We start from the raw sequence: 27,687 nt of genomic DNA, 5'->3' as shown, positions 1-27,687 counted from the left end.
TGCGTTCAGCTTGCGTTGTGCATCGTGGTGATGCTGACAATGACTGTTGCAGTTTGGTAAGATACAAACCCTGAGCTTTTCCCCTTCTGTGTGTGTGGGAAAGGAAAATGTGCATTCTGTGGGTGGTGCTACCCATGCATCAATGTTTGGGAGGACCTGGAGATCAGCCACTGCTGAGAAACACCAGAGAGAAAGAGAAGGGTATATGAACCACATCCTAAATTCCCACACTGTAGGACAGATGAACAAATTAAGCATGGAGCCAAAAGAATGACTAATTTTGAAAGGAGTCCTCTGTTTTGTGTGATGGAAAACGGAAGCGGTCAGGAAGTAGATCAGGCCAGTGGGTAGACTCCTGGATGACTTACCGCAAGCATTAGGGATCTACATTTTGATTACGTAGACATGTTCAAATGGTATGGCTGGATTTCAGAAATAGGAGAGCACTTCCCATTCACTGATCTGTGTTGGAGGTGCTGTGAAGAGCCAATGGGATCTTCTGAAGGTAGGAACTATGCTCTGTTGTGCTCTATTGATGTATCTGTCTTGGAGAACCTAATGAATCATCTACAGCAGGAATCCCCAACTCCCGGTCCATGGACCAATACCGGGCTGTGGCATGCCAGCAACCGGTCCACAGAAACAAGCAAAGCCCCATCCACGGGATGCAGGCAGGACACAAAACCACCCACCCTCCGGTCTGTGGAAAAAAAATTTCTCCACAGAACCGATCCTTGGTGCCCAAAAGGTTGGGGACCTCTGGTCTACAGGTCATCGTTTTAGAATTTCAGTGTAGGAAGGATTGAAAGCTGATCCAAATCTAGTAGATCAAGCACTATCAAAAGTAAGGCAGATGATTTCAGGGGTCAGAGCTGAGGAGAGGAAGGCCTGGCCCCTTAAAAAAAAACTCCTCAATCTTTGACATTCATTTTTCTATGTGAAAAAAAAGTATTCTGGAGAGAATGAATACTAAGCATAGAATGACTTTTTCCAGGAAATGTTGGTTTATTATTCTGCATGGATAAAGGAACTCTGTATTGAATATATGCAGCCCTAGTGAGGGGTGGGATTTTAGAACATTGAATAATAAGAGTTGGAAGGGACCTTGGAGGTCTTCTAGTCCAACCTACTGCTTGAGGGGAGATATCAATCCAGACAAATGGCTGTCCAATGTCTTCTTAAAAGACATTGGACATGTTAGCAGTGTTCCAATATCTCAGGGGCTGCCACAAAGAAGAGGGAGTCAAGCAATTTTCCAAAGCACCTGAAGGCAGGACAAGAAGCAACGGATGGAAACTAACCAAGGAGAGAAGCAACCTAGAAGTAAGGAGAAACTTCCACACTGTTAGAACAATTAACCAGTGGAACAACCTGCCTCCAGAAACGGTGAATGCTCCAACACTGGAAGTTTTTAAGAAGAGACTGGACAGCCATTTGTCTGAAGTGGTATAGGGTTTCCTGCCTGAGCAGGGGGTTGGACTAGATGACCTCCAAGGTCCCTTCTATTATTATTATTATTATTATTATTATTATTATTATTATTATTATTATTATTATTATTATTATTATTATTATTATTATTATTATTATCATTATTATTATTATCATTATTATTATCATTATAGCCCTAATAAGCAGGCATATACATAGAATGAAGGCTACTGCTAAGCTTGTAAGCCGCCCTGAGTCTTCGGAGAAGGGCGGGATATAAATGGGATTAAAATAAAATAAATAAATAAAAATAAATTATCATTTAAAACCTCCAGTGATAGAGCATCCACAACTTCTGGAGGCAAGAGTTTCCATTGATTGATTGTTCTCACTGTCAGGCAATTTCTCCTTAGTTCTATGTTGAGTCTCTCTTTAAATGGACAGAGGGCCGTATGGACAGAGGGCCGTATCGTTACCGGGAGGGCCGTCTCCGCTGTTTGCAAGCGGTGAGGCGCTCCGACCCTCTGGTTCTTCCCCGAGGTGCCGGGAGCGAGGATGTGCAGCCTCCTGAGCTCCGGCTGGTGTACCTGAATGCCAGGTCCGTGGTTAATAAGGCTCCCCTTGTGCGGGATCTGGTGGAGGGTGAGCATGCGGACCTGGCTTGTATCACCGAGACCTGGTTGGGTCCAGAGGGTGGGGTCCCTTTGGTTGACCTTTGCCCACCAGGTTTCCGAGCGCTACACCGGCCTCGGGCTCAAGGTAGGGGCGGGGGAGTGGCGGTTGTTATTAGGGAGACCTTATGTCCGCGGGAGACCACCGTTCCTCAGATAGTCGGGTGTGAGTCTCTCTTTTTGAGGTTTGGTTCGGGGGCGCAGTTGGGCTTGCTGCTGGTGTACGTTTCGCCTAGTCACACAGCGGCAGCCCTGCCCCTGCTACTCGATGTCCTCTCCGGTTTGGTGATTGAGTTCCCCAAACTTCTAGTTTTGGGTGACTTCAATCTACCATCCCTGGGAGGGTCATCTGAGTTAGCCCGGGAGTTCATGGCTTCCATGATGGCCATGGACCTGACGCAGGTAATTTCTGAACCAACTCATGAGGGAGGCCACACCCTTGACTTGGTTTTTTTATCTGGACGGTGGTTGGATGATCTTGGTGGGGGCTCTCCATTTATTATGCCCCTGTCATGGACCGATCATCACCTCCTGCGGCTGGTCTTCCGTCTTGCCACCCCCCCACCGTGGGGATGCGGAACCAACTAGACGGAACCGCCCCAGACGCTTAATGGACCCTCTCGGGTTCCAGGCAGCGCTGGGATCCCCACCTGCCTCCGTCGCTCACAGCTCGGCGGATGCCTTAGTGGAAGCCTGGGAAAGGGCAGCCACTGAGGCACTGGACCGAGTTGTACCCCTGCGGCCCCTGACCCGGTGCAGATCCCATCGAGCTCCATGGTTCTCCGCGGAGCTCCGGGAGATGAAGCGTCGGAAACGGGGCCTAGAGAGCTGCTGGAGGTCCAGCCGATCCGAATCCGACCGGTTGCGGTTAAGAACCTATATTAGGTCTTATCTCGCAGCAATGAGGGCAGCGAGGTGCAATTACTTCTCTGCCCTCATCGCGTCCGCAGATAATCGCCCGGCCGCCCTGTTTAGGGTGACTCGCTCCCTCCTTAATCAGGAGGTGAGGGAGGATCCCTTGCAGGGTCGTGCCGAGGAGTTTGGTCAACATCTGTCGGATAAAATCGCTCGGATTCGGACCGGTTTGGACTCCAGCTGGGCAGAGTCTGACGATCAGGACACAGGCGCTCTTGTCAATGTTATCTGGGAGGAGTTTGATTCTGTGACCCCTGATGAAGTGGGTTGAGCTCCACTTGGGGAGGTTGGGCTCCACCACATGTTTATTGGATCCGTGCCCTTCCTGGCTGGTTTATGCAGCCAGGGAGAGGACACGAGGCTGGTTCCAGGTGGTGATATCTGCTTCTTTGAGTGAGGGTAATTTCCCCACCGTCTTGAAGGAGGCGGTGGTGAGACCTCTCCTCAAGAAGCCTGCCTTGGACCCAGCTGTATTGAACAACTTTCGTCCAGTCTCCAACCTTCGCTTTCTTGCGAAGGTTGTTGAGAGTGTGGTGGCGCATCAGCTCCCTCTGGTCCTGGATGAAGCGGATTATCTGGACCCGTACCAATCGGGTTTCAGGCCCGGGTACAGCACGGAGACGGCATTGGTCGCTCTGGTGAATGATCTCTGGAGGGCCCGGGATAGGGGATATTCCTCTGTCCTGGTCCTATTAGACCTCTCGGCGGCTTTCGATACCATCGACCATGGTATCCTGCTGCGGCGTCTCAGGGGATTGGGAGTGGGAGGCACAGTTCTTCGGTGGTTCTCCTCTTATCTCCTGGGACGTTCGCAGTCGGTGTTGGCAGGGGGGCAGAGATCGGCCCCTAGGTCTCTCGTTTGTGGAGTTCCTCAGGGTTCGGTTCTCTCGCCTCTCCTGTTCAACATCTACATGAAACCGCTGGGTGAGATCATTCGTGGTTTTGGAGTTGGGTATCATCAATATGCTGATGATACCCAACTTTTCATTTCGACCCCAAACCACCCCAGTGATGCCCTCGCTGTGATGTCCCGTTGCCTGGAGGCGGTTCGGGTCTGGATGGGGAGGAACAGACTTCAACTCAACCCTGACAAGACTGAGTGGCTGTACATTCCGGCATCCCGGGACATTCAAAACGTTCCATCACTTTCTATGGGGGGTGAGTCTTTACCCCCCGTAGATAGGGCTCGCAACTTGGGAGTCCTCCTGGATGCACGGCTTACCTTAGAAGATCATGTAGTAGCCGTGACCAGGGGGGCTTTCGCACAGGTTCGCCTGGTGCGGCAGTTGCGGCCCTATCTAGACTGGGATGCCCTGTGTACGGTCACTCATGCGCTCGTGACCTCTCGTCTTGACTATTGCAATGCTCTCTACATGGGGCTTCCCTTGAAGACCACTCGGAGGCTCCAACTGGTACAGAATGCGGCCGCAAGAGTTGTCTTGGGAGTTTCCCGGTACTCCCATGTTACACCTTTGCTCCGCGAGCTGCATTGGTTACCAGTTGTCTTCCGGGTGAGGTTCAAGGTCTTAGTGATGGTTTTTAAGTCCTTACATGGCATGGGTCCGGAATACCTCGGGGACCACCTGCTGCCGGCGTCGACTCCCCTCCGCCCCGTGCGTTCCCACAGAGAGGGCCTCCTCAGGGTGCCTCCAGTCAGAGAATGTCGGCTGGTGGCCCCCAGGGGGAGGGCCTTCTCTGTGGGCGCTCCGGCTTTGTGGAATCAGCTGCCGGTTGAGCTCCGGATGGCACCGGATCTCCGCTCCTTCCGGCGCGGGTTAAAGACCCATTTATTTGAACAAGCTGGCCTGGCCTGATGGGGAATTACTTAGGGTTTTAATATTTATATATATATTTTATTGTTTTTATTGTGGGCAATAATTTAATTCTTTTTTAACTTTTGTACTTTTGTAGTTTTAAGATATGCCCTGTTCACCGCCCTGAGTCCTTCGGGAGAAGGGCGGTATAAAAATTTAATTAAATAAATAAAAAAATAAATAAATGATATTTCACACATTACTTCTTGTCCTGTCTTCGGGTGCTTGAAGAATAAGTCGACTCCCTTTTCTCTTTGACAGCCTCTCAAGTATTAGAATATTGCTGTCGTGTCTCCCCTAGTCTTCATTAGATTAGACATATTTAGATCTCTCAAAACATTCATTGTACGATTTAGCCTCTTTTTTATTATTTTGAAAGAGCTTTTTTATTTGTTTGGGTTTTGGAAGAGTCCCCAAACCCCAGATATGTTCCTTAAACAGAGCAGATGGTAGTTCTTATTCTAGGACAGAAAATGGAAGGCGGGCTTGAAGGGAAAACCGGGAAGAATTTCATTCAAGATTGAGAAAATGTTTCCAGCTTTTAGCCCAGTGGAAGCTTTTGTCATAGGCACCTCCAACAATTCCTATTAAGGACAGTCTTATTTGTTTCTGGTGATGTGCAACACTGATGAATTAATGGACTATATTGCCTTTTAAGGAAGTTCCTATGCTATAATGCGTATGCTGAAAGCATTACAAGAATCCTTTGTGCGTTTGACGCATCAGATTGACATGGCTAGTGTAGCTCCTTTTGAGTTTTCCAGGTTTTCCATTAACAGAAACCGAGCAGAGACGGAAAAATATCCCTAGTGTATTTTTCCAGTTTTTATGCACATTCACTTCAATTTTTCTTTTTCCAAAAATTTTATGCAGGCACAATTAGTATAATAATATTTAATCTAAAAAACAACAACACCTTAACCCAAATTATAAAAGAGACCACCTCATTCTAAAAATACAAACTGAAAAGAAAAAAAAAATTCTTATATTTTATACTTATCAATAGTCCCTGGTTTAGCAATAAATTACTCCTGTAATATAATAAATTACTCCTCTAATATAATCAGTTCCAAATATTATTGCAGAATATCACAAACATCTCTGCAACAGTAAAACGTATTGCTGCCTCCTTTGATTGATAGAAAAGGTCACTTTTCCAAAAAAAAAAAAAATCACCTGTTGCAAATAGATGCCTAAGAAATCATGACATTTGCAGCCTTTGTAAAAAAAAAGCACAACAGAAAGTTTTGTGATGCTCAAAACACTAGCTCATTTATCACAATGCAGGTTTTTATGAGCCAATGTCTACAGTATTTCAGCTGATGTTTATGCCACGTTAACCTTGGATTTAACAGTGTCACGAGAGTCCCTTGTTTTTATATAAATATCATGTGTCTCAATTATATCCTGTCTTACCAGAATCCATCAAGCAGATTAGTGGTTGAACACCTGCTCATCTATGCATCCTGTGCATACAGGTAGTCTTCGATTTGCAATCACAATTGGGATCAGAATTTCCATTGCTAAGCATGTGCCCGACTTTATGACCATCTTGCCAGGGTTGTTAAGTGAATCACTGCAATTGTTAAGTGAATCACGTGGCCATCAAGCGAATCCAGCTCCCCCCCCCATTGTCTTTGCTTGTCGGAAGCCAAATGGGATGGTTGCAGAGGGTGATCACCTGCCCCCAGGGATGTTGTAAATACATCCTGGTTGACAATCACCCAAATTTTGGTCACGTGACAGTGGAGAAGCTGAGATGGTCGTACGGGCAAGGCCCAGTCATAAGTCACTCTTTTCAGTGTTGTTGTAACTCCGAAAAGTCTCTACACGAACAGTTGTAAGTCAAGGGACAACCTGTAGCCAAGTAGCAGATATTGCATTGTTATGATTAAAGCAATTCCTGTGCAGGTTTTAACCAAGCTAAACCAAGGGAAATCGGAGAGCTGCTTTTCTGGTTGCAAACTGCCAAATCTTTGAAAGCGAGGTTTAAAGTTTGCACATGTTCAGTCGTTAGGTCAGAACTGAAGACGCTTCTTGGATGAGAAGCGAAACGTCTTCAAGGAAAAGCAAAGAAAGTCCAGTTGCCTCTTGAAAAAGCACCTTGGTCCTGGATAACTGAGAACCTCCACAGACACAGCCGAAGCCCCTTTCCTTTCTCACATGTATTGTTTGGGATTGTTGTTCAGTCACTAAGCTGTGTCTGACCCTTTGCAACTCCATGGACCGTAGCCTCCTCCCCCCGTCCTTCTCTGTCAGCCGGAGTTTGCCCAAATTTACCTTCATTGCATCAAGGACACTATCTACCCATCTCATCCTCTGCTGTCCCCTTCTTTTGCCTTCCATCTTCCCCAACATCAGGGTCTTTTGATTTGATCTCCAAGGGTCTCTCCAGAGTCTTCTCCATTACTGTAATTGCAAAGCATCAATTCTTCTGACACTCAGCCTTCCTTATGGTCCAACTCCCACAGCCAGGCGTTACTACTGGAAAACCACAGCTTTTACTATGCAAACCTTTGTGGTGCATTGGGACGCTCCACTGAATTGCAAATAACGGCTCAAGAGGGATTTTGTCCCTCTATCCTCCAAATTTGCCATTTGTTCAGGTTTTCCTGTAGTATCTCTTTAAATGTCTGAAAGAGGTACATGGATCTCATTCACACAATTAGTTTTATGCATTTCTCAACTTCCAGTCACCCCGTCTTCTCTGTGTCTATAATACAATCTTCTGTTCAGAAATAAGTTTTAGATGAACGTTGTGTGATGTGCTTTCAAGGAATTGTAGCAGCTTTCTCCAGCCTTCTGCCCTTCAGATGTTTGTTGACACAGTTCTGGGAAATGTAATCGCAAACATAATTGGAGGACAGATTGAAGATGGCTGAGAGACATGACAATGAATGTGGGAGACTCTGGTGTGAATTAAAACCCTGCAGAAGAACTAGGGTCAGGAAAATCCTCTAGAAAAAATGATTGTTTAACATATACGTTGGAGGCCCAGTCACCTTACCTAAACTCTGCAAAGGCCTTCTGAGGAAATCCATATTTAATGGCACAGCAAAATGATTTAAACACACCCACCCACCCCCTCTTTTCCTTTTATAGATTTTAGTCATGCTGCATAATCTGTTTTTCTTAACTATTTTTGTTGCTTGGGTGTTTGTATTGCTTCTTGTCCTCCATTACATTTAGCTAGCATTGCAGGATGTTAGAACCCTTAAGGATTCTAAGCTTGTTTCTGATTCTTACTTTGCATTGTTTTTAAATCTAACTTTCTACACATAAATGTCCTCTGAATCCATTGAAGAAATCCTCCCATTTTTGGCTTCCCAACAGAATTCACTCCAGCTAGGGACAGTCTGGCTTGCCTCCAAAAAGCAAAGCTTCCTCAGCCTCGTGAGCTTTCAGATGCAGTTAGTTCTGGACTTACGACCACAATTGAACCCAAAACATTTATGTTGCTAAGCGAAACTTTTGTTCAGTGAGTTTTGCCCCATTTTACGACCTTTCTAGCTCTAGTTGTAAAGTGAATTGCTGCAGTTGTTAAGTTACTAACATGGTTGTTAAGTGAATCTGGCTTCCCCGTTGACTTTGCTAGTCAGAAGGTCACAAAGCGGACCCCGTTGGACACTGCGGTCGTCATAAATGCGAACCAGTTGCAAAGCATCCGAATTTTGATCACATGACCAAGGGGAATGCTGCAACGGTCATAAGTGTGAAAAATGGTCATGTTTTTTTCCAGGGATGTTGTAACTTTGAATGGTCACTAAAGGAACCATTTAGTGTATGTGGATTTTGATGCACAGAATTCTCAGCAATCGCACAGCTGGGAATTTCTGAGATGAGGATCTTAATAAATTACACAATGAAAGAAAACTTGCCTTGGATACTGCAGACGGAAGAAAGCGTTGCCTTCTCTTTTAAGAAGAAAGAACTTTTTTTTTTGGTCAGCAAATGCTTTTCTTAGCCCTAATCTTTATACACGTTTGTCCATGGGCGGGATTGGGGAAAAAAAAAAAACAAACCAAAACACATTTCTTCCTATGCTCGACCAATCCTGGCTTCGAATGTATGAAAATTAAAATGTCTTTCCTTGACATTTTGTTGGGTCTGGTGCCTATGCAGTTTGTATGTTGTAAATATTAGTGCTGCCCAGAGGAACATCTGGTCTTCAGTAAGAAGAATCTATTCTGGCAAAGTTTTGGGAAGACGTGAGTGCATATTTTCTATGTGAGAGAGATTCTCAGAGGTTACTATGTAATGTTATTTGGGATATGAACTCTCGGTGTTGAAAAGCCTGAGAGACACATATATTGTTTTTTTTTAATGCAGTATGAGAGTATCCCCATTACGTCTCCTCTTTTTCTTCCTTCGTCAACAGCAGGCTGATTGAGTAAAGATTTTCAGAGACCGTTTACCTCTTTTCACTGGATTTGAAACCCTTTCCCTGAAGAGTCTCCTCCAAAACAGTGCTCCTTTTATATCCAAGAGGAAAAAAATATATTTAGAGGCATCTCATTTAGCTTGTGGACTTCCTTGGGATCCAGTGATGGTGGGGCTTGTGGGGCTACTCTTTCTGCTTTTTGACATTCTGGGATCCAGAGCAACTAATGAATCCTTGAGAACTGAAGTTCTTGACCTCATGGCGGCATCTCGGCTAATAGACGGGTATGTGGGTCTCCTTCCTTGCAGACGTAAAACAGCAAAGCTATGATTTGACTAGAATCCTATTCTGATGGGGGGGGGTGTGCTGCAGCTCAGTGGTTAAGATGCTAGGCTTGTCAGCTGGAAAGCTGGCAACCGGGGTTCGAGACCCCAGCACCACACAACGGGGTGAGCTCCCATTCCTTGCCCCAGTTCCTGCCCACCAAGCAGAGAATAGAATAGAATAGAATAGAATAGAATAGAATAGAATAGAATAGAATAGAATAGAATAGAATAGAATAGAATAGAATAGAATAGAATAGAATAGAATAGAATAGAATAGAGTAGAGTAGAGTAGAGTAGAGTAGAGTAAAGTAGGAATAGATTGTAGAATAGAATAGAGTAGAGTAGAATAGAATAGAATAATAGAATAGAATAGAATAGAATAGAATAGAATAGAATAGAATAGAATAGAATAGAATAGAATAGAATAGAATAGGAATAGATTGTAGAATAGAATAGAGTAGAGTAGAATAGAATAGAATAATAGAATAGAATAGAATAGAATAGAATAGAATAGAATAGAATAGAATAGAATAGAATAGAATAGAATATGGAATAGAATAGAATAGAATAGAATAGAATAGAATAGAATAGAATAGAATAGAATAGAATAGAATAGAATAGGAATAGATTGTAGAATAGAATAGAATAGAATAGAATAGAATAGAATAGAATAGAATAGAATAGAATAGAATAGAATAGAATAATAGCTTCCTGCAATAACTCCAGCAAAGCTACAAAAAAAACTGCCCTACTTGGAACATCTTACATTTTAAGGAGATACCTGGTTGATACCTAGGATGCTGGCAGCAACCTGTGTCAACCATTAGTGCCAGTCAATTAGAGTGTTCAGTTGACTGAGTTTCATGTTTAATGAATAAAAGTTATATAATAATAATAATAATAATAATAAAGTTGGAAGGGACCTTGGAGGTCTTCTAATCCAACGCCCTACTCAGGCAGGAAACCCTATACCATTTCAGACAAATGGTTGTCCAATCTCTTCTTTAAAACTTCCAGTGTTGGAGCACCTCCAGTGTTGGAACAACTTCTGGAGGCAGGTTGTTCCACTGATTAATTGTTCTATTCCACTGATTCATTGTTCTAATTCTCCTGTCTTATCTTTCAGACACAACGATCTGCCCTTGAAATTAAGATGGTTATACCAGAACAAGCTAAGCACAATTGACTTGAGGAAACTCAGCACCACCAACACAAACATTGAGAAGCTCCAGGCTGGCCATGTTGGGGTGCAGGTAAGTTCTACCTGAGTCCCAAGGAAAAACTAGGGGCTAAGATACATGCCAGAATGGAGGTTGGTCAACAATGGTGAGAGCAGTGGTGAAAAAGTAAATGATGTTTCACATGATACAAGGATTGAAGTACTTCATTGAACTGATATAGCAGTTGCCACCTTTATTTTACCTGTTTATTAGATTTTTTTTTAGCCTGCCTTTATGATTTTTATAAATAACTCAAGGTGGCAAACATAGCTTATACTCATCCCTCTTTCTATTTTCTAAATTTTTGCAGTTTTGGTCAGTATATGTTCTCTGCGGTGCACAGAACAAAGATGCTGTACGTTTGACACTAGAACAAATTGATGTTGTCAAACGGATGTGTGAAGACTATGAAGAACTGGAACTGCTGACATCTTCAGAGGGTAAATTTTGTTTCACTTGCTCAATGAAAGAAACGTTAGACGAAAGTATAAGAGATAGGAAACATGCATCATTTTCCTGTTTTCATGAGAAACAACCTAATTGACATAACAGCATAAAGATACGTTTATCTGTAAGCTTAGAAATACTTGGCAATCTCGTTCTTCTACAATCCCTTCAGTTAATCATTAAAATGGACCTATTTACCGGGGGGAAAAGTATCTGTAGGTTCTGAGGAATATCAAAAGAAAACTTTAGAACAAGGACAGGAAATGTTTTTCTAAAAACCTCCCTGTGTCTGGAAGGAAGGAACATGTGCAGCCGAAAATTATAGCGTACAATTTTCATTTAGAGGAGATTAACATTATATCCTTAATTTTAAAGGTGCTAAGCCTTGCAAAGAGCTGCAACAGAAGGCTGAGTATGGATGTAAGGGTCTTGAACCACAGTTGCTTGCCTTTTCTTTAGGAGAAAAACTGTGGGGTGGAAATCACAACAACCCTTAGTTATTGTGGCCGTGGAGCATACTGGATGGATTTATTCATCTGAGCTAGAATGCAGACTATTGAAAAGGGTAAACAGAAAGAGAAGCAACATACAGGTAGTCCTTGACTTATGATGATAATGGAGACTGGATTTTCCATTTCTAAAGGACGCAGTTACAAAGTGCAACTATGGGGGGTAATCACATGACTGCAGGGATACTGGAGTAGCCAAAGTCTGAGAACTGACCGTAATCAGCATTTGTTCACTGCCATCACAACTTCAAATGCTTGCTGACTGAATGGTCATAAGTCAAGGCCAAGGCAAATGATCAGCTGTCTGCAAGGGTTATAAATCCTTCCATTCCCCACCATCCAGTCAGAGCTGAAGAAGCTTCTTGGATGAGAAGTGAAAGGTCTTCAAAGAAAAACAAGGAAGTCCAGTTGCCTCTTAAAAAAGCACTTTGGGGACAGTTGAATAGATAGGGAGAGCAACTCTACCTATGCTCCTTGTCCATGTGATGTGTTGAAATTCCAGGGGTGATGAACATCCTCTTATGCAGTCTTATGTTCCAATCAAGGCTGAAATTGTTGTGCTAGTTTTTATACAGGTAGTCCTCAACTTAGAACAGCTTGCTCAGTGACTATTCTAAGTTACAGCAACACTGAACAAAGTGACCTATGAGAATTTTTCATACTTATAACTGTTGCAGCATCTCCGTGGTTGTGTGAATTGTATTCGGGTGTCCAAGAAGTGGTTCATATTTATGATGGTTGCTGTGTCCCCCGGGGTCACGTGATCTCGTTTGCAACTTTCTGACAAACAAAGTCAATGGGGGGAAGCCAGATTCACTTAACAACGGTGTTGCTAACTTAACAACTGCAGGCATTCGCTTAACAGCTGTGGCAAGGAAGGTCGTAAAATGGGGCAAAAAACTCACTTAACACATGTCTGGCTTAGCCACAGTAATGTTGGGCTCAATTGCAGTCATAAGCTGAAGATTGCCTGTAGACTGACTTGGCTGGGAAATTCTGGGAGTTGACGTCCACAAGTCTTAAAGTTGTCAAAGTTGGACACACCTGCTCTAAACTGTAGGTTTCCTCTGATGCTCTGTCTTTTTTTTTTAATTAGAGGGCTCTCTTTCTGTTTCAACTCCAGGCATAGAGAATCTCAGCAACAATAAGATCGCCTGCTTGATCGGCATTGAAGGTGGCCATTCCATTGACAGCAGTCTGGCTACCTTGAGGATGTTCTATGAGCTGGGTGCTCGGTACATGACTTTGACCCACACTTGCAACACTCCCTGGTAACCAACAAACAAATTTTCTGTCAGAGACTCTGGATTGTTATGACAGCAGCCACAGTTGCTTTAGATAATATGGCGTGTGTGTGTAGTTTAAGAAGATGAATTGCAGGTAATCCTTGACTTGCAAACATTTTTTTAGTGGCCATTTGAAATTAGAGTGGCACTGAAAAATGGGACATATGGCCAGTCTTTGGTCAAGACTGGGAAATCAGGAAGTCCAGGCAGTTCAAAGGATTATATGAGTTTATTGTATGCTAAAGCTCTCTACAAGAATCGGAATGGAATGGAATGGAATAGAATAGAATTACGAAAGAATGGAATGGAATGGAATGGAATAGAATAGAATAGAATAGAATAGAATAGAATAGAATAGAATAGAATAGAATAGAATAGAATAGAATAGAATAGAATAGAATAGAATAGAATAGAATTATGGGATGGCATGGCATGGCATGGCATGGCATGGCATGGCATGGCATGGCATAGCATAGCATAGAATAGAATAGAATAGAATAGAATAGAATAGAATAGAATAATAGAATAGAATAGAATAGAATAATGGAATGGAGTAGAATATAATTCTTTATTGGCCAAGTGTGATTGGATACACAAGGAATTTGTCTCCGAGGCATAAGCTCCCAGTGTACATACAAGTGTACATACAAGCAACAGATGATAAATCATGATCATGATCATCATAAAAATACATTCATCATAAATCATAAGATACAACATTTAGTCATAAGTCATAAGATACTAAATAAGCAAAAAACTTGAATCATACTAGGATACTAAACAAAACAATATAAATCATAAGATACAAGTAACAAAGTTATAGTCATAAGTAGATAAGGAGGTAGATAATAGGAAAGATAAGGAGAATAATAGGCCCTACTAGATAATTTGACAGTGTTTGGGGGAGTGATGGCCTGGGAGGTATATATTTTATTGGTTTTTTTAACACAATATAGATCACTCAATAATTAGTAAACAGTGTGTTGTCTGGGTAACATTTGTAAAACAATCTTTAACAATTGATTTCTATAATCTATATTCCATATGTTAATTTTAGTTGATTTCCCCTTTCCCCAAAGTATCCTTCTTTGCAAACATTAGATTAATACAATTCTCACTATTCTGATAAATAACAGTTAAGTATATAGTTTTTCCAATATTCCTGAAAAAATAATAATCATATTAATATAATATTTCTTATTAGTCATCTTAGTTGCCTTATCATAAATCCTGTTACAGTACTTATTTCAGTTTATTTCTCACCCCCAAGTTCTAGATATTCTTACTGGTGACAGTTTTCTCAACAATTGATTACATTTACATTGGTGGATTTCATTCTATTTTTCCTTTCCGAAAGAAATGGAAAAAACTGTCCTTGTATCTGGTTGTTTTGACGTGCATAGCCCTATAGCAGGGGTGTGCCGGCCCGCGGGCCAGACGCATCATGCAGAAGCTGCACCCATCCCATTGCCGGCAATGGAAAAAGAGTGCCGATACGTTGCGCAATGTCACATGATGTCAGGAGTTTGACATGTCTGCCCTATAGCATCATCTTGAGTGAAGAAGTTGAAACAGTTTACGTCCAGGATGTGAGGGGTCTGTAGATATTTTCACAGCCCTCTTTTTTGCTCGTGCAACATAGAAGTCCTCAACGGAGAGGAGGCTGGTAGCAATAGAATTACTAATACTGAAAGCAAATTGAGGGTAAATAACAGTCAACAGAATTCAAGGTGGGCTGGACTTAGATCCCTTGCCCCAAGAGGCAAGTGGACTTTCTGGTTTTTCTCTGAAGATGTTTTGCTTCTCATCCAATAAGGTTCTTCAGCTCTGACTGGATGGTTTGAATACCTTTACTTTGAATACCTTTCAACTTTTCACCTTGCATTGAATAAAAGTCCTTCTTTTTTGTTTATTTTCAGGGCAGAAACTTCAACGAAAGGCAGATACCATTTCTATCCTAATGTTAACGGCTTGACTCCTTTTGGCATCGTAAGAGAAAGTTCCTAAGTGAAACTTGGGAAGTGACTTGAATTGATAGTGAGATCTGAGGTTCTCATATGTAAGGGAGATCTGGGAATTAATCTACAAGGGTCATTTCTTGTATCTTGATGAGAATCCACCATAATCACCATTTAAATATGATGAAGATTGTGGCGATGATGGTGATTGTGGTGGTATATGCCATCAAGTTGTTGTTGAGTCTTAGAGAGTATATAAATAGATCTTCTCCATGAAGATCTATCCATAATCTGGTCTCCAAGACTTCCAACAGTACATCTATCACCACATTACTGCCAGGTGTCCTCTCCTTCCTCTCTCCTTCCATCTATGCCAGCATCAAAGCTTTCTCCAGAGAACTAGGTCTTTGCATAATATGCAAAGTGTGATCCCAGTTGATTTGTTTGATGGTTTGTTGGTTGGCTGGGGAATTCTGGGAGTTGAAGTCCACAGGTCTTAAAGTTGCCAAGGTTGGACACTCCTACTTTAAAGAATTGTTCTTATTAACTGAAAGTCTCCTTGGAGAGATTGTATATCCTGAAAGGCAGGATGTAAATAATTTTAATTGAGAAATAAATACATTCTTGAGGTATTGGTTGCATAGTTACCTGGAATTCATAGCAGAGTACCCATTCCATTTATATCTAGGAAACATTTTTTATTCTTCTCTTTAACCAAAAGAGATCCAAAATACCTCATTAATATGAAGTAGTTCCTGTCTTCAGACTTACAATTTATTTCATTGTTATTTGAAGAAAAGTTAAGCCCAATCTTCTATTGAGTTAGGGCTCAGTGGGTTAGGACGCTGAGCTTGTCGATCAGAAGATCGACAGTTTGGTGGGTCGAATCCCGAGTGCCGTGTAACAGAGTGAGTGCCTGTTACTCGTCCCAGCTTCTGCCAACCTAGCAGTTTGAAAGCACGTAAAAATGCAAGTAGAAAAATAGGGACCACTACAGTGGGACGGTAACAGCGTTCCGTGCGCCTTTGGCGTCTAGTCATGCCGGCCACATGACCACGGAGACGTCCTCGGACAAGCGCTGGCTCTTCGGCTTTGAAACGGAGATGAGCACCGGCCCCTAGAGTTGGAAACGACTAGCACGCATGTGCGGGGGAACCTTTACCTTTACCTCTATTGAGTTAAAGATAAATTATTCCTTCTCTCTGGCATCTTTCTTCTTCCACTCTTTTTGCCAATTATTGATTCTCCAATTTCTTCCACATTCCTTAGCAAACTTTATCCTAACTCAGTCTTCCCCAACCTTCTAGTCTACAGAAATGGTTGATTCCATCAGCATTTTTTCTTGTAGAAGAAGATTGGCAGATTGGCAGAAGATGCCAATCTTGACCATCTTGATTGAACATGCTGAGTGGCTTTAGAATTTCTTCCTAACAAGAAAATGGAAGACTTGAGTTGGAGATGTGTTGGTTAGTTGGGAGAAAACTTTGAACAGCACTCAAGAAATGAACATTTTACTGTGATTTGGGGGAGGATGGTCAGGGTCCCAGCTTTGTGGGCAAGTGTGTCTCTGTGTCTGTGTACCACAATAACTGCTGTATTTTCTCCAGGAAGTGGTGAAGGAGATGAATCGCCTGGGGATGATGGTAGACCTATCTCACACCTCTCATGAGACAGCAAAAGCTGTTCTTAGGGTCTCCAGAGCACCTGTCATTTTCAGCCATTCTTCTGCCTATTACATCTGCCGCCACTCCAGGAATGTTCCAGATGACATTCTCCAAAAGCTTGTGAGTCTTGTTTTCCAGATCGTGCACTAAAGGAAGGTCTCCCTCAACCAGAGACCCTTTAATGTCCTGGACTCCCATTATTCCTGGTCACCTAATTTGCATTTGGTGGATTACATTGTTTACAACTCAGTGGGTTACATTGGGTTACAACCACTTGGGTTACAACTCAGTGGGTTACATTGGGTTGCAACCACTTGGGTTACAACCCAATGGGTTATATTGGGTTACAACAATTCAGGTTACAACCCGATGGGTTACATTGGGTTCCAACCACTTGGGTTTCAACCCAAACATAGGGTTCCAACCACTTGGTCTTTCTAATTTCAGATAATGCTCAAGGTTGATGCAAGACTAAAAGGCATTCCTACTAAGATGGCTGATGGTAGAGCAGGGATCTCCAAAGTTGGCAGCTTTAAGACTTGTGGACTTCAATTCCCATGGCTGCCTGTAACTGAAATCCACAAGTTGCCGCGTTTGGAGACCCGTATGGTAGAGAGAAGTGGTTTGCTTTGCAACATGCTTACTTCTCTAATGAGGTGGGGCAGGGGGCCTTGATAGGTATCAAGAGAGACACAGCCATCAGAACTGGATATTTGACTAATTTTTCCCTTGTTTTAGAACGAGAACCATGGAATTATAATGGTGACGTTCCCTGTGAAGTTTTTGGCCTGTGGAAATAAGTCAGTTAACATCTCAACTGTTGCAGGTTTGCAAACATTGTACATGTAGTCCTTGACTTACAACCGTTCATTTAGCAAAAAAAGTGACTTACAACCAATCCTTGCGCCTAGGATCATTGCACCATCTCCAGAGTCATGTGACCAAAATTTGGGCACTTAACAACTGATATGTATTTACAATAATTGCAGCATCCCGAAGCTACGTGATCACCATTTACGACCTTCCCAGCTGGTCTCTGACAAGTAAAGTCAATGGGGGAACTTGGATGAAGCATTGTCAGGTGCAAAGAATCAGGATCGTTTGTGTAGTTGGCTGCAGAAATGATTTATTCAAGCCTATACACAAGAATCTGGTACACTAATGGTCAGCACCAAATTGGCACTAGATTAAGGCCAATGAAATTCAAGGAGGACTGGACTTGTTTGTGGCAACATAACAGCAATAGCATTTAGACTTATATACAGTGCTTTGTCTGAAATGGTATAGGGTTTCCTGTCTGAGCAGGGGGTTGGACTAGAAGACCTTCAAGGTGCTTTCCAACTCTATTATTATTATTATTATTATTATTATTATTATTATTATTATTATTATTATTATTATTATTATCATCATCATCATCATCATCATCATTATCATCATCATAGTTGGGTAAATTATGCAGTTCATTGTGTTGGGTAGACTAAACAGAATGAGAATTAAATTTGGGGTGGTCCTCTTTTTTGAAAGTACCTCATGGAGAGAAGGCCACCATCTTTTCTAGCTATCAGCCCTTCAAGATAGGCCAGTTCAGGAAACAGGCTCCACCAGGATTATTGGAACTCAGTTTGTTTTTTGAAGGGTTTTATAACAGAACTTTGAAAGCCTGACAGAGGTTCTATCTCTCCCTTATAGCAAAAAGAATCAAGGTGAGGCAATCTTGAGCTTCTTTCTCATTCCCTTCTCTCTTCTGGAGCTAAGCTAGTGGTTAACCTAATAGGTGTTGAATTCCTTCCTCAAGATCATCCCTACAGTAGGGGAAGGAAACTTCAGGGAAAATGGAGATAGCGCTTAGACTTATATATCGCTTTATAGTGCTTTTACAGCCTTCTCTAAGTGGTTTACAGATTCAGTATATTTGCCCCAACAATCTGGGTCCTCATTTTACCGATCTCGGAAAAGAGGGAAGGCTGAGTCCGCCTTGAGCTGGTTAGGATCGAACTGTTGGCAGTGAGTAGTGAGTTAGCCTGCAATACTGCATTCTGACCACTGGGCTACCATGAAGTCTAAACTGATGATGTGTTTTACTCTGCCCTCCAGCTCTACCTGGTCCTCTCTTATAAGCATTTCCCCTTTCTCCTGGCTATGTACTGATGCTATCTCATCTTCTTTTTTTGATGGAAAAAAAATTCCAGATCACTTTGACCACATAAAGAAAATTGCAGGTTCATTTTCAATAGGAATTGGCGGTGACTATGATGGAAATTCACGGTTAGTATGTGGATACGTTATTTTTTGGTGATGTGCAAAACTTTTCCATTTCAAACTATTAGGGCTTGAAATGTATTTCATATTCAAAACAGGCTGTTTCAGTCCTTTGAGAAGTGTTTTGAACTCAAAATAATCCCATTTTCTGAGCCCTAAAGACCTGAAGCAACATTTGAAGGGGCCCGGTTCAAAAGCCAAAGAATTCTTTTGAAAAGAAAATGGAGTTTTTCATATTCAAAAGTACTCACATTTGAACGTTTTTGCACATTGTTGTCATGTATTTCACGAGGGTGTGGATGTATGGAAACCTTAAAGAGGTTCTCCAAACTGCCACTTTTAGCATGCCCAGAGAGATTTAATATTTTTAGTTTGAAAATTATATTAGCTGTATTTAACGGATATCCTTTTAATTAATTTAATTTAAGTGAAATGACACTTGAAAAACACATTGCTTTCTCCTGGTGCCCTCCATTTTGGGAAATTTTGCCTCCAAGGCTGCCAAGCTGACTGAAATCTTCAGTCCCCAAAAGAATTCAGAATCCCTGTGGTGTCTTTGATTCTTTAAGCAAAGTTATACCATCAGAGAAAAACATGTGCAGCTCAAGGTTGAACTGTGAAGTCCTTGATATCTATGGAGATTCTCAATCATCCAGGTCAGGGTTGTCCCAAACGTGCTTTTTCAAAAGGCAACTGGACTTTGTTTTTCCTTGAAGACGATTTGCTTCTCATCCAGGAAGCTTCTTCAGTGGGGTCCTTGGTGCTCTCCGAACTTGACAGTTTGCTTGCAGATGTTTTGTTGCCCAACTATGTAGCATATTTAGTGCTAGTGGGTATGGCGTTTGCTCTCTGTTTCTATACAGTAGCTTGTCCTGCCAGTGTTGGCGGGAGTGGTACTTCCTTGTTTAAGGAGAACACAATACCCTAAGCAAGCAGGTAGCCCAATCAAGCAAGGAGAAAACCACATACATACATACATACTCCATCACTGGTGGCAGGTCAAGCTACTATACACATATATAAACAGGGAGCAAAGCCTACAGATGCTAGCTGTCAATGCTGCTAACATCCGATGTTCTTGCTTGAAAACATAGAGAGATGTAGCCTTTCTTTAACTCGTTTATTACTTTTAGAGCTAGAATTAGTGGACGCTGGGGGGAGTAGGGAGAATGTATCTCAAGACTGTTTGTAATAAGACAAGATAAGAATTTGGCCGGTTGTTAAACAGGAGGGAAAGTTTGCATTTTAAACTGATTGGAGAATGTGATTTACGGTGTTTAATTAAGGGAGGGAATCGTGCTTGATACTATACGTTCAGGGGAGGAGAATTCAGATCTTGTCTTCCAATATGTAAGTGCCATATTAAAAGATCCTTTAAGGTAAACAATGCCTTGAAGTTCTTTGAAGTACTGCATTTGTCAGAACCATGACACTAGCACTTATGATGATTGGGTAATGGAAGGTCTGCAGGCAGACAACCAAACTCAGAGATCACCAAGGACTCCAAAGGTATAAAAAAGATGAGCTAAAAAAAAATCTTTTCCTTCCTTCACAGAGAGTCATTTGGCTTGCCTTGACCATTTCCTAATGCATATTTCCATTACCACCAGTTGCAGCGACTTATGTTGTAACCTCAGACTTCAAAGTAGATGGGTCTGCTTGGTTTAGCCTGACCATCATGAGCAAGGAGCGCCTCATTTTAGGAAGCGGGTGCAAAGGGATGCGTTCTGACCTCTCCCCATCCTTCTGAGCCTGTGGGTTGCCTTGCATTGGCTGTTTGGCCTAGTGGTCTCTCCTAATTTCACATAGGCTGTGAAGCTGGGAAAGAGCTTTGACCACTTAGGCAAAGAATAGGACCAGGAGATCTAAGCTACAAAATTCCAGCTGACCGTTTGATAGAAGAAAGCTTTCATTCTGTTGGTTATCAGGTTCTTGTGACACCTAACTGTCCTATTAAGGAGGTGTCCTTTCTCAAATTAAATAGCAAGCTTTGTGCATGCTGGCACTCTCCAGAATAAACGATGAGTAATAGCTAAGCAGGATTGTACATGTATGACAATCAATTATTGACTGTGACCGTCTACGTCTTATCTTCAGTCTTGAATTAACATTCACCTACTGCTTTGATAGCTTTTTGTATCCGGGAAAGTATCTTTTGTCCTTGCCACCCACAGGAAAGATATGGGCTACTTATAGCCTTGCTGCAACACTTTCCAAGAAAATCATTAACTGGATGGTAGTTTCACGGTATGAAGATGTTGTGCAGATTTTTAAACCTCTGTAAAAATGGCCCGGTTCTACCCAGAAGGGACCCTTCATATTTGGTCTAATCTTTCTAAAAAACATTTAGGTCTAATAAACTATTCCATAAAGAAACATATCAAGCAGTGCAATCGGTGAAATTCTTGGAATTTCCCAGGTGTTTTTTTTAACAAAAATATAGATTTATAAAAAGCTTGTGAGTCTCTCATGAGCAGCCATTTTACTGGTAGCAAAAGCTGACAATGAATTTTCTTAGTTCCTAATCTGGCTGTGGTTTTGCTAAGAAATAGACATTTAGTTTGTGCCTCTCCTGTCTTGACTGACAGATTTCCTCAGGGACTGGAAGATGTTTCAAAATATCCAGACTTAATTGAAGAACTGCTGAAGAGAGGTTGGACCAAGGAAGAACTTCGTGGGATTCTGAGGGAGAACTTGCTTCGTGTTTTCAAAGAAGTAGAAAATGTAAGGGTTTCCCGTTCGGTGACAACTGATTTTTAGCTTTGCTCTTTCGTCATATTAATGACTGATGGCAGACATCCCTAGGGATCCTGGAGTCCAGGTGTGACAATTTTAAATTGTCGATCAACATCATGAAATGCTGCTGTCAGACCTGCCCCAAAACAACCATTTAGGAAAGCAGACTCTCGACTCCAGTTGATTGAAGTGAAAAGAACTTTTACTAAAGTTGTTGGTCGCAGGAAGGTGAGGTGGAAAGTGGAGTTCCTGCTCAAAGAGCCAAACCCAACATTTCCCCATCCTTCCCCGCAATGTCTGGTCCATTGCCACCCAATCCAGGATCCACCCCGATGTGGGAAACTCTGGGTTGTTTAAGCTGCTGGAATTTCACACCCAGGACAAGTGGGCTTGAAGATGCCCGGTGTAAGTGGTACAGACAGCTCTGGTCTTCTTCATGTTAGCTCCCACTCCCCATTTCCCACCATTAGGTACACAGGTGTGGGTTGCCCCAATTGCCTCCCCCCTCCCTTCCCCTTTGATGGTATGAGATGCCAGCAAGGCACCAGGTGGACAATGGAGATCCTGATAGCTACTTCTCTTGGTTCAAGGATCACCATGAGCTTGACCTGAGCCTAGATCTAGAGCCTTGGTGGCGAACCTATGGCACGTGTGCCACAGGTGGCACGCAGAGCCCTCTCTCTGGGCACGCGCGCTGTCGCCCCAGCCCTAGGCCTTTAACTGGGTTTTATAAAACCTTTTCGCTTTAGGCCTCCGCCGCCGTGTGCAAAAAAAAAAAAGTTTCAATCAATCAATTTCAACTTCTTGTGGGGAAAAAAAAGATCTCGCAAAGTTGGAATTGATGGATTGAACTTTTTAGTCCCACCCAGTCTGCCGTTACCACTGCAGCCACACCTACCCAATGGGCCACACCCACCCAATGGGCCACGCCTACCCGGCACCCGACGATACATAAGTGGGTTTTGGGTTGCAGTTTGGGCACTCCGTCTCTAAAAGGTTCGCCATCACTGATCTAGAGTGACCCCAAACAGTGAGATGGATGGTATACCAATTTAATAAATATGATTTCAGATGTTTGCATTTCATACAAAGGGGATTTGTGAGTTTGGCCCTAACTCTGAACTTCTGAACTAGGTGAAGAAGAGCTGGCAAGGGAAGGCAAGTGAAGTGGAAATCCCACTTGAACAGGTGAATCAAACCTGTCGCCTGGAGCTGAAGCCTCCAACCTCATCAAGGAACAGCTCCTGCAGGCTGCTTTGCATGGGGCTACTCAAAAGCCTTGTATACACTATAGGAATGTACATGATGTTGCCCTGAACTTGATTCTGACAACGGTGCCAAGGACGGATGCTTCCAAAGTTAAGATAGAAATGAAGAACAACACTACTCATTGTCACAAAGTCTGGAACAGCCAATGGTTCCTGCTTCATTTGCACAACGGTGCTTTTCCAAGAGGCAACTGGACTTTCTTGGGGGGTTTTTTCCCTTGAAAACATTTCACTTCTCATCCAAGAAGCTTCTTCCGTTTATGGATGAGAAGTGGGATGTTTTCAAACGGAAAAACTAAGAAAACCCAAATGCCTTTTGGGAAAGCACCTCTGGGGCAACCGTGACCTGGAAGAATGAGAATCTTTACAGAATGAGAAGATTTTGGGGATGCGAAAAGAAAAGCTGCCCAAACAGAGCCATCATTTCCATAAACATCACATGTGGTACCTACATGCTCAGTTCAGAATGAAATTCAGTCATATTCAATAACTCACAGCACATTCTAGTGATATTTAATTCCTGTTAAATCCTGTGGAACTTCCTTCTTCAATTAAACATGAATGGGTTAGTACTGTGAATTTCTTATTCTTTGGTTACTTCATGTGATGGCATAGGAGTCTCCCCATGAGAGACAATGCTGTGAAAAAGTTTACAGGTAGCCCTCAACTTACAACAGTTTGTTTAGTGATCATTCGAAGTTGCAATAACACTGAAAAAAAGTGACTTAGAACTGTTTTTCACACAACCGTTGCAGCATCCCCATGGCCACATGTTCAAAATTCAGATACTTGGCAACTGATTCATATTTATGACCATTCCACAGTGGCCTGGGGGTCATGTTTTGTGACCTTCTGACAAGCAAAGTCAACGGAGAAGCCAGATTTACTAAACCATCGTGTTACTAACTTAACCACTGCAGCAATTCACTTAACAATTGTATCAAGAAAGAGCACAAAATATTGGGCAAATCTCATTTAACAACTGCCTCGCTTAGCAACAGAAATTTTGGGCTCAAACGTGATCCCAAGTTGAGGACTACCTGTATTGCAGATATTTGAAATGAAGTATGTTGGAACCCTGAAAATAGACATAGATATACAGTGGGTTAGGACGCTGAGCTTGTCAATCAGAAGGTTGGCAGTTTGGCGGGTCGAATCCCAAGTGCAGAGTGAGCGCCTGTTACTCACCCCAGCTTCTGCCAACCTAGCAGTTCGAAAGCACATAAAAAATGCTAGTAGAAAAATAGGGACCACTACGGTGGGAAGGTAACAGCGTGCCGTGCACCTTTGGCGTCTAGTCATGCCGGCCACATGACCACGGAGACGTCCTCGGACAAGCGCTGGCTCTTCGGCTTTGAAACGGAGATGAACACCGGTCCCTTGAGTCGGAAATGACTAGCACGCATGTGCGGGGGAACCTTTACAATGATGAGCAATTCCCCAGTTTAGTTCCTAAACTTGGTGTCCTCTAGATCAGGTTTTAACGCTGAGGTTAGACTATTGTCTGCAAAGCTCAAGAAACTGTCAGAGATTTATTTATTTATTTATTGAAGTGTCCTGCATAGTCATAACATCTGTTTTTGTGAACCAGATGATCAATAGGCCAAAATTTGGAGATTGCTTGGATGGAAAAGCCAGGATAAGTTCTTTCTAGTTCTCCTTATCTCTATTTATATAGTTAATGTTCTATTAGTTTTTGAAAGTACAGGGCTTTAATAGTTTGCTATTAGCTGCTTGTTTATACATACACCAATTTTTATTAGCTTATAATATACGATGCAATCCAAATGCAAAGTAAATAGCGGGAAAGATGAGGAAGGGAAAAGGGAGTAGAGAAATGAGGTAAGGGAGGAAAAAAAAGGCGGGGGAAGCATTGACTTCCGGCTTCTTTTGGTGCAATTGTTGTGATTCAGGGTCAGCCTGTGGGTTCGGCAGTTGGGTCGGACGACTCAGAGGAGGAGGAGGGGGGTGTTGAAGACCTTGCTGAGGGGGTTGAAGATCTTGCTGATGAGAGCCCTCAGCCAGGCCCCTCCCACTTGGTCACCACGGAGACCCAGCTGTGTGAGCCTGACAGCGTGGATGAAGATGACCCACAGCTGGCCCTGTTCAAGGACGCCCGACGCAGGAGGCAGTCAAGTAGGAGTAAACAGAGGAAGGCAATGGGGCTTCTCAGAAGGAGGCAGAGAGAAGCCACGCCCTGAACTCTATATAAGGGGAATGTGTGGGGAGGGCTGGTTTGCTGAAGGCAACCGCTTGGATAGTTCGTGTTTCTTAAAGCTCCTGTTTCTTGGTTCGTGTCTTGTTTGTTTTTGTAGCTATAAATTTGGCAGGCGTAATTCCAGCCTCTTGCCGTTTGTAAAGGGGTTGTCCCTGCCTTTTCTGCAGGGCCGGTAGCAGGCTGGTACAGAACAGCAATAGAGCATCAACGTCAAACCTCAACTTTTTCCTTTTTACAAAATAATATAGATTAGCCATTTCCATAACATCAAATCCATCTCACTGGTAAAGGCCGCAGTCAAAATTTCATTTTTTTGCCCACCTCAAACACCAAAATCTAGAAGCGGTTTCCACGTGGTCATAAAATTATTTGTATTTTTTTTCCTTTAACCAAGACAGACAGTTTAGCCATCTCTGCTAGCTCCATCCGTTTTTGTAACCATTCCTCCGTTGGGGGAATTGATGGAGTCTTCCATTTCTGAGCATAGAGTAATCTTGCTGCTGTCAACATACATAACATCGAAGTTTCAGATTTTTTTTTCAACATTTAGAAAACTAAGAGAAAGAAAACCTGAGAAGAGAGGGAAAAACTGACTTCTTGCATTTTTCAATACAGTAAGATCCAAAAAACTGCAGCTTCAACCTTTTGGTTTACACTTCGCAGTGTTAATGAGAAAATCTTTCTAATCATCACAACCTAAAACCTTTTCATTCCACTCAAACAAAAATCCCATAAGCTGTTTCCAAGTAGGAATAAAACTAAATAAGGGGTCCTCGGTGGTCTCTGAGCTTGGTGGTTTTCTTGCAGACATTTGATTACCAGCCTAGATAACATTTTCAGTGCACTGATGATGTTACCAGGGTTGGTAATGAAACGTCTGCAAGAAAACCACCAAGCTCAGAGAGCACCAAGGACCCCTCATTTCAGCCCTGAGCTATAAATATTCTCTTTTATTGAAAACTAGATAAATTCTTCCCTTTAACCAAAACAGTCAGTTTTGCCACCTCTGCTAACTCCATTAACTAGGACAATTTTAACCCTACTAGTTTATGTTCACCCGTATACATCCTTTGCTTCATGCTAAGCCCTGAGTCCTTCGGGAGAAGGGCGGTATACAAATAAATATTATTATTATTATTATTATTATTATTATTATTATTATTATTATTATTATTATTATTATTATTATTATTATTATTATTATTATTATTATTATTATTATTATATAGGTTTGCATAACTCAGCTTGAATACCCAGTGGCTCAGTCTTATTCACACATCTCTCTAAAATATAATATGGTTTCTTTGGATTTAATTTAGTATGTTGTGTGAATCCAGTGATTATGATTTGTATGTGGAGAGACCTGGCCCATAGAATCGGCAAGAGTCGGACCCGTCTGAATGGATAGCATCACTATCATTTGTACATCATACTTACAGGTTAACGTGATGCAAGAAACCATCCACTGTGATGGTTTGTTCAACAAGCCTTGATTAAACCATGAAATAACAGACTGTATGAATACAGTAAGTGGGAAATGCCTGAGATCTTTCAGTAGGATATTTAATTTAAATGTTGTTCTGGCTTCCTTTAGAATAAAATTGGCATTATTACTTGTTACTCATCAAAGAACTACACAATAGCACAAATAAGCAGAAAAGAATCAGGTCTTTGACTGGAGATGTGAGTTGAAAATGTGTTGTCCAGCCAGGAACCAAGGAAAGGGATGTTGTAACACTAAAAGTAAACGTTTCCCCTGTGCAGTTGTGTCTACACAAGCGGTGTTCACCTTCGTTTCTTAGCTGAGGGAGTTGTCCGAGGACACTTCCATGGGCATGTGACCAGCATGGCTATATGCTGAGGCACACAGAACGCGATTACCTTCCCACCGAAGTGGTACCTATTTATCTACTCACATTTGCACGCTTTCGAACTGCTCTGAGCTCCCGTTCCTTGCCTCAGCTCCTGCCCACGCACTTTTCTTGTTAATGTTTGGAAATGGGAACATTGCAGGTGTGAAAGTCAGGTCTTAGTTTAATATAGTGTAAGTAGGAGAAACTTTTGCAAAAAGTCACATACAGGATACTACTTTTGCTAATGCAGTCCAGCAGGGCTGAAAAAAACCCCATAATAATTCATTGAGTTAATTAGTCTGAAAGTCATATACTGGATGGTAGCGCCCTCTCGTGGATTTTACTAAATAATTGTTCTGTTGTGTTCTATATCTATATATCTACTGTATAACTATATTCTATCCTATATCTACATGATTTCTACATTCTATCCTATTCTATCCTATTCTATATCTGTATTGTATTGTATTCCATTCCTATTCTATTCCATTCCATTCTGTTCTGTTCTGTTCCATTTCATTCCTATTCTATCTTATCCTATCCTATCTTATTCTATTATTTCATTCATGGTTGCTGGAATTGGGTATGTCTAGTCTAATGAAGAGAAGGACGAGAGGAGACATGATAGCAGTGTTCCAATATCTCAGGGGCTGCCCCAAAGAAGAGGGAGTCAAGCTATCCTCCAAAGCGCCTAAAGGCAGGAAAGAAGCAATGGATGGAAACTAATC

At 42.2% G+C, this 27,687-nt stretch overlaps 1 protein-coding gene across 2 annotated transcripts; it reads left to right on the top strand.

Moving 5' to 3' along the window:
* Nucleotides 1–23,460, top strand: LOC308672570 (dipeptidase 3-like). 2 transcript variants are annotated; one of them, XM_081335591.1, is made up of 11 exons: nt 1–56; nt 9,210–9,496; nt 10,665–10,791; nt 11,069–11,198; nt 12,838–12,985; nt 14,920–14,989; nt 16,566–16,742; nt 17,361–17,448; nt 18,815–18,890; nt 21,473–21,608; nt 22,755–23,460. In XM_081335591.1, exons 2-11 carry the CDS (start codon nt 9,378–9,380, stop codon nt 22,935–22,937), a joined length of 1,254 nt encoding a protein of 417 aa, XP_081191717.1. In that variant the 5' UTR covers nt 1–56; nt 9,210–9,377; the 3' UTR covers nt 22,938–23,460. The 2 variants fall into 2 exon arrangements, with proteins under 2 accessions (XP_081191717.1, XP_081191718.1); XM_081335592.1 differs by lacking the exon at nt 1–56 and adding an exon at nt 183–505.
* Nucleotides 23,461–27,687: the final 4,227 nt, after the last annotated feature.

Source organism: Vipera berus, assembly GCF_964194415.1.
Source record: "Vipera berus genome assembly, chromosome: 10".
Taxonomy (NCBI): Eukaryota; Metazoa; Chordata; class Lepidosauria; order Squamata; family Viperidae; genus Vipera; species Vipera berus.
This window is presented reverse-complemented; position numbering and strand designations above follow the sequence as displayed.